General features: G+C 57.9%; 1 protein-coding gene across 1 annotated transcript; it reads left to right on the top strand.

Moving 5' to 3' along the window:
- The first annotated feature begins 3,531 nt into the window (after positions 1-3,531).
- Positions 3,532-6,467, top strand: NEUROG3 (neurogenin 3). Its single transcript, XM_038533724.1, has 2 exons — positions 3,532-3,741; positions 3,922-6,467. Exon 2 carries the CDS (start codon positions 3,923-3,925, stop codon positions 4,568-4,570), a length of 648 nt encoding a protein of 215 aa, XP_038389652.1. The 5' UTR covers positions 3,532-3,741; position 3,922; the 3' UTR covers positions 4,571-6,467.
- Positions 6,468-6,684: the final 217 nt, after the last annotated feature.

The raw sequence follows: 6,684 nt of genomic DNA, 5'->3' as shown, positions 1-6,684 counted from the left end.
CAGGTCTCCCCCCTCTGGGTTTATCACGGCAAAGGTAATATTGTGCTAACTATGAGTAAACAGTCATTGTGAAAACGAGGGAGAGTTTATCAGAGGCAAACTAGTTGGGGGGTGGCTTAACAATAAAGTTGTCCGCCTTGGGAGCAGGTGACGGCTGGCTGCGGGACTCCCGCGGTAGATGTTTTCCAAAGCACTCCACTTTACAATCTCTTGTAATTATTTATTAAACGAAATCTATTTATTATTATTTTAGCAAACACTGGAGACAGGTGGGGCTTTCTTTTCATCGTCTCCTTTTGTTTGAAGGGCTGTTTGAAGTGGCCAGTCTCGGCCCAGGCAGCTCGCTCGCCAGATTTTTGTCTTCCCCTCTTTCAGGGCCCAGGCGAAGGCGAGAGAAAGAAGCCCCCTCCTCTGGCAAGCCATTAGCTATTCAGCTTCCTATGGCCCCCCTCGCTCTCGCTTGTTTCTCAAAGAGCCCCCAGGCACTGCTGAGTGTCCCCCCCGGGCGACAGGAAGGCGGTAGGGCGGACCGCTGCCTTCCTTCTTTTCCACTCTGCCCGTGGTCTCCAGGCGTCAGGCTGTCGCCTGTCTCCTGGGCCGCCTCGGCCACCAGGCCTGCTCAGGTCTCAGAGGGTAGAGGCGCGCGCGACTCCGAGGCCTTAGAGGCGGTGGCGGGCCCGGGGCTTCAGGGACCGGCTCTGCTCCCCGCTGGAAGGGCCGTTTCACAAACACCGCCGGCGCGCACTGAGTTGTCACTGCTTGCGCCTCCGCCGCCAAAAGCACAGGTATTGACTTTGGAGAGAGGTCTGTGCGTCCCCTACAGCAGAGGGGGAGGACGTGGGTCCTTGGTCTCTAATCCCCCAGGACTCTGTGACCTCCAGCCCTGCCCTTCTGGCCAGAAATAGGGCTGCGGAGAATTGTTCCGTCCCTCAAGGAGCCCGGTGCTCCTGGCCGCTGTGCGCTCCTCGCCCTATTTTTTGCGCAAAGCAGTTGTGGTGGCTGCCTGCAAGACCTGGAGAGCCCTGGGCTGGAGGTGCTCTGGGGAAGCTGGATAAGAATTCCAAGTGGGTCCCAGATTGCCTCCCAATTAAGAAAGCTCCCAAAAATGCCCAGAATCTTCTCTGGGGCAGGAAGTTCACCGTGTAGCTCTTGGCAGTACCCATTAGTCGCTTCAGGCAAAACGGAGCCAAGCAAAGCCACCCTTGCCTTTTATGCCTTTTATCTGAGGGCCACTGCTGGATGAGAATCCTGGTTTCCAGCTGCTCTTCAAGCTTCCTGGGGTTCATCGGGGTGTTTTGATCCCTTATGACCAGGGCTTGCACACTGGAGGGGGGCTGCTGGATCCCGAAGCCCTCGGGAAGCATGCTTTGGGTTTCCTGTCAGTTCATAACTTGCAGGATGATAGAAATCAAGCAAGGCTGGTGTATGGGGCAGGAAAGTAGACAGATGGAGCATGCATGGACAATGGCTCCCCTTGGCATGGGAGATGGGGCCTCTACCCCTTTTCTACTCTGATGCTGCCTTCCTCACAGATACAGAACTTCTATTTTCTACACTTTGAGGTGTCTGGTTTTGCCTTGAAAAATATATGTATTTTCCCCCCTATCAGGAAGAGACAGCAGGTACAAGGGAGAATCTAGAACAAGGAGTCTTAGGACATGGGTTCTATGTGGTTCTTCTAGAACTTGTTTGTGACCTTGGGTGAGTCTCTTCCCCTTCTGGACCTTGACTTACCCATCTGCAAAACGGGCCTTGGGTTCTCATCCTTCGAACTAAAACACAGATTTGGAGCAATTTGTGACCTGAAGGAGAAGCAGTAGCAAAAAATGTGGAATCCCAGAGTCTCATACCCTTTGCTGCTCCAGAGCCTGACCCCTAGCTTCAGTGGGAAGGTATTAAGGGAAGGGTCATCTGCTTAGCAGCACAACAGCTGAGATGGGGAGGACAGCGCCCCCATCCCCATACAGCCCTAGAGCCCTCTCTCCCTGGCTCCCTAGCACATCCCACCTCTCTCTGCCTAGGAGGTCACTGCACCCTCTAAGCAGCCAGGGCAGGTGTGGAGAGGTAGTCACTAGGGCAGATCCGCAGACTTACCTTGACCCTCCACCCCATCCCCTCAGTTTCCCAGCAGGGTCCAGCCCCTCTCCGCCAGTTTCCGGCAGGCACTGGGTGTCTGGATCTACTAGAGAGTGAAGCCTTCGCAGCCTGCAGAGACAGAACCCAGGCCCCAGTCTTCCCCCCCTTGGCTGTCCCCTCACCCCCCCACCAGACACGTTGTAGTCAAGAGAGAAGCAGAAGCCTCGACCCCTCACCCTGAGTGACCGGAAGCAGAAGACCACGGGGGTGTCCGAGGCGAGGACAAAAGGGAAGGTTGGGGAAGAAAGGAGGGATGATGCGTTTGGTCTCACTTTCCGACTGCGCTAACAGGGGCCTTCAGGGTCCCTGCCCGGGCTCCGATCCGGGCTCGCCGGATCCTTGCCTAGCACCAGGCGCTGGCTGGCCCAGCTGTGATTGGACAGGAGGACAGAGGGAGGAAAGAAGTGGTCTGCTTCTCACAGTTCCAGCACACTAAGAGTGTTTAAAAGACAAGGCCTTGTTTCGAGTTCCTGGCCCTCTCCTGGCCCATTCTCACCTGGGCCCTTCCCCCTTAGGCCCTGGCTCAAATGTGAGGGGGCTGTCCACGATGGCTAGTGGTGGAATGTCCCTGGGAGGTCCCACCATGGCCACCCTCCGCCTCTGGGACCCGATGGAAATTTCTTGGGTTCCCACTAGGAGATTGGGAGGAGATGTTCTCAGTGCTTCCCTCTGAGGAGTGAGGAGCATCATCACGGGACAAGGTGGTAGGAGGTAGGGTGGCTCCTGACCCCCAGCGAAGGACTCTAAGTGGCAGGGACTAGGCACAATCTTTCTGTGTGGTTGTCCTGTGCCCCCTGCCAGAAAGGAGAGGGTCAGGGAAACATCACCCCATGAGTTTCCTGGCCTGACCAGCAGAGCAGGACAGCAGGGTCACCTGGGGAATTAGTGGACACTCCTCGAAGCTGGTAGTCCAGGCAACTTGCGCCTTGTCTTATCTCTGGCCCAGTGATTTGGGGCAAACTGCCACCTTCTCTGAGCCTTAATGTCCCCATGTGTAACATATGGAGATCGACCAAGCCCATAGGCTCCCCAAAGCCCTCTTTGGGGTATCAAAAGAGGTTCTGGGCAGGTGCCAAGGAAAGACAGAGTAGGAGCAAAGCGGTCTGGGGCGGCCAGACGCGAGCCAGACGAGGCTCCTCTCCCTGGGCGAGGCTCTTTGAGGAACCGAGAGTTGCTGGGACGGAGCCCGCGGGGAGAGAGCAAATAGAGCGGCGCTCCCCTCCCCCGACCCCGGCCCTTTGTCCGGGATCCAGCTGTGCCCCGCGGGGGAGGAGCGGGCTCGCGTGGCGCGGCCCCCTGGCCCCGGCGCTGATTGGCCGGCCGCTCGGGCAGCAACGGGGCAGGCACGCTCCGGGCCCCGGCCGAGCAGATAAAGCGTGCCAAGGGGCACACGACTGGCGGCTCGGAAAATCCGAATGGTCTCGCAGCCGCGCCAAAGACAGCCACGGTGGCCCGGGACCCCTTTGCGTTTGGCTTCTCCAGGGCTGTGGAAACGTCCAGGCAGCGGCACCTGCGTCTGCGCTGCGCTTGCAGACGGAAAGGCCGGCTCATCCTAACCATTGATCTCGCTGCCCCCTTCTCTCCCCTTTTGCGCGCGCGAACAAGGTAACACCTGGAGGCGACAGAGCGACGGGTGGAGGGGGAAAGGGGTCCTCTGATCCGGCGGGACGGGGGCGGGGTGGCTCTTTCTCTACCCCCCACCCCCCACCCCCTCTTGGCCCCGGGATAGGGAACTGCGCCCCGGTGGCCGACCCACGCTTACTGCGACCTTTTACCCTGCCGCAGGATGGCGCCTCATCCCTCGGGTGCGCCAACTGTCCAAGGGACCTACGAGACTGAGCGGTCCTTCCCGGGCGCCTCGGACGACGAAGGGGCCTGCGTTGCGTCCGCTCCGCCCAGCCCCGCTCGCTCGCGGGGCAACGGCGCCGAGGAGGAAGGGGGCGGCTGCCGAGGGGCCTCGAGGAAGCTCCGGACCAGGCGCGGCGGGCGCAGCCGGCCCAAGAGCGAGCTGGCTCTGAGCAAGCAGCGACGCAGCCGGCGCAAGAAGGCCAACGACCGCGAGCGCAATCGAATGCACAACCTCAACTCGGCGCTGGACGCGCTTCGCGGTGTCCTGCCCACCTTTCCGGACGATGCCAAGCTGACCAAGATCGAGACGCTACGCTTCGCGCACAACTACATCTGGGCGCTGACGCAGGCGCTGCGCATAGCGGACCACAGCCTCTACGGGCTGGAGGCGCCCGCGCTGCCCTGCGGGGAGCTGGGCAGCCAGGACGGCGGCTCCCCGGGAGACTGGGGCTCCCTCTACTCCCCGGTCTCCCAGGCGGGCAGCCTGAGCCCCGCCGCCTCGCTGGAGGAGCGTCCCGGGCTGCAGGCCCCTGCCTCCCCTGCCAGTCTGCGCCCCGGCGCCCTCGCTTTTTCAGACTTCCTATGAAGGGGCCTGTCGGCCACTGGGCGGTGGGTGCTTGGGACAGAGGGAGGGGGCGGAGGCCGTCAGGGACACCGCGCTGCGGCGGCCCTGGTGCGAACTTGCTCCTCCAGGCTCGGGCTCGCTAACACCCGGTGAACCCCGGGCGCCCACGAGGGTGACAGGCTGCATTCCATCCCCATCCTCCGCGCCGCGCCAACTCCAGCCCTCTGGTGCTGCCCGCGCAGGCCAGCATTGCAGCCTCCGCACGTCCCCCTCCCTGCAGCCACCCTACCCTCATTCATGCAAAGACGAAGTCTCATGCAAAGAAGAAGAGGATGCTAGCTCTACGCACGCAGCCCGAGACACCCCCTGTCTCCAGCCACCCTACCCTCACTCAAGTCTGTGGGTCTGTCTCTTACCAATCCTCCACCAATGTGATTTAACTCAGTATTTGATCTTTCACCGTTTGCTTTCTTCTCCAAAGACGCAGCGGACCTTCTTCTCCTCCAGTCCCTATCAAGTCCTGGTTTCTGGCTGCTTCGCTGCCTTAATCCAGGAAGGTGATCCTCTGCCTTCTCTCGTGCACTTTTGGGAGCCATTGCCCTCCCGAGGGGAGGGAGACCAGGCTGTGAACTGGGAAAGAGATTGTCCGCCTGGGGAACTCTCCCGCTGCGACCTGAAGCGCCCTTCTTTTAAAAAGAAAAAAAAAGAAAAAGAAAAAGAAGAAAAAGAAAAAATCAGACTGTAAATTATATGATATCTTTTGAAGTGAATTTTGGTATGGTATATTATATGCCTCCCCTCCCTCCTTTACACGTTTGTATTTATTGATGAGATTTCACAGCAGGGGGGAAAGTCTATTTTTTGTACATAAGATTATTTAGAGACTGGTGAATGAGATTTTGAGCCAATAAAAAAAGTACCCTCAAGAAGCCTCAGTTAGGTAACTCGACTATGCAGAGGGGAGGGTCACAGCCCCCTGGCTGGGGCAGTGGTAGGCCTCAGTCCAAGGAGAAATATGAAACATTCTGGGGGGTCTGAGCCCCTTCTCTGACTTGAGCTAAGAGGCTGTGGCCCTAGGCTGGAAGCAGAGCAGGTAGTGTCCTCAGGGCAAGTCAGCTAAACCTGTATGGAAAGTAAGAGCTGGAGGGCTCTTAAGAAAACATTGGTCCAGTTCCCAATTTTATTTATAGGGCAGTGAACTGTCATATTCCAAAGAGTGGTTTAGGTGAAAGACAAGTCTCCAACTAGGGATACTTGCTGGCGCTGCTGACCCTTGCCCCTACACCACTAGCCTGGACTTAGAGTGACTAGTGCATTTGGGGAGGAAGAGTAGTAGCCTGACCACAGGGTCAGAGCCCTCAGAAACACTGAAAGTTGACTGGGCATCCCAGGAATGTTCCCAGGGTGCTTAGAGGGCTAGCATGTTTTCTAAGCACATTTTATGCAGCCGGTTCTGGGTGTCCTGACGTGTGGCTTTGAGCAGCGGGAAGCAGAGAGTGGAGAGTCCCGCTGAAATCTCTGGCACCCAGGACACCTGGCAGTCTTGATCGAAAACTTAGCAAGAATGTGTTCAAGCCACTCATTACTCCCAAGGTAGAGGTGGGGTGCACGGCAGGGACTGAAACTATTAGAGCACCCCTACATGGCCTGCAGGACCCCTAGACCTCCAGGGAAGCCAGTGGAGCCCTAAGAATCCGCAGAGCCCGCCTGGCACTCGGAACAGGAAAATGGAGGGTGGGGACCCTACCCTGTGAATTGAACCCCAGAGACCTCCTGGGATTGGCTGCAGGAAGGAGCCAGCCAACCCCAGTGGGGCATGGCACCCTCATGGCCCACCCAGAGCCAGTCTGTAGGTGGGTTTCCAGTTAGAACGCAAAGGTCTTAGCAGGAGTTAATGCCTCTTGAGTCTCTCTTTTGCCCTGCCATGGAACTTTTCTTCTCTATTCCCAGTAAAGGTAGCTCTGAGGAAGTATGTCTCAGTTACCAGGGGCTGGTTTGGGGGGTGGGGAGAAGGACGCACAAACAAAAGAATGAATGAAGGTGTTGTTTTATTTCATGGCTTTAATCTGGGAGGAGATTAATGGGTTATTGGTGACCTATGCAGCAGCCAACTTTCCACCTGGGGCACCACCCAG

The sequence above is a fragment of the Canis lupus genome, chromosome 4 (assembly GCF_011100685.1).
Source record: "Canis lupus familiaris isolate Mischka breed German Shepherd chromosome 4, alternate assembly UU_Cfam_GSD_1.0, whole genome shotgun sequence".
In the NCBI taxonomy this organism is placed as follows: domain Eukaryota; kingdom Metazoa; phylum Chordata; class Mammalia; order Carnivora; family Canidae; genus Canis; species Canis lupus.
This window is presented reverse-complemented; position numbering and strand designations above follow the sequence as displayed.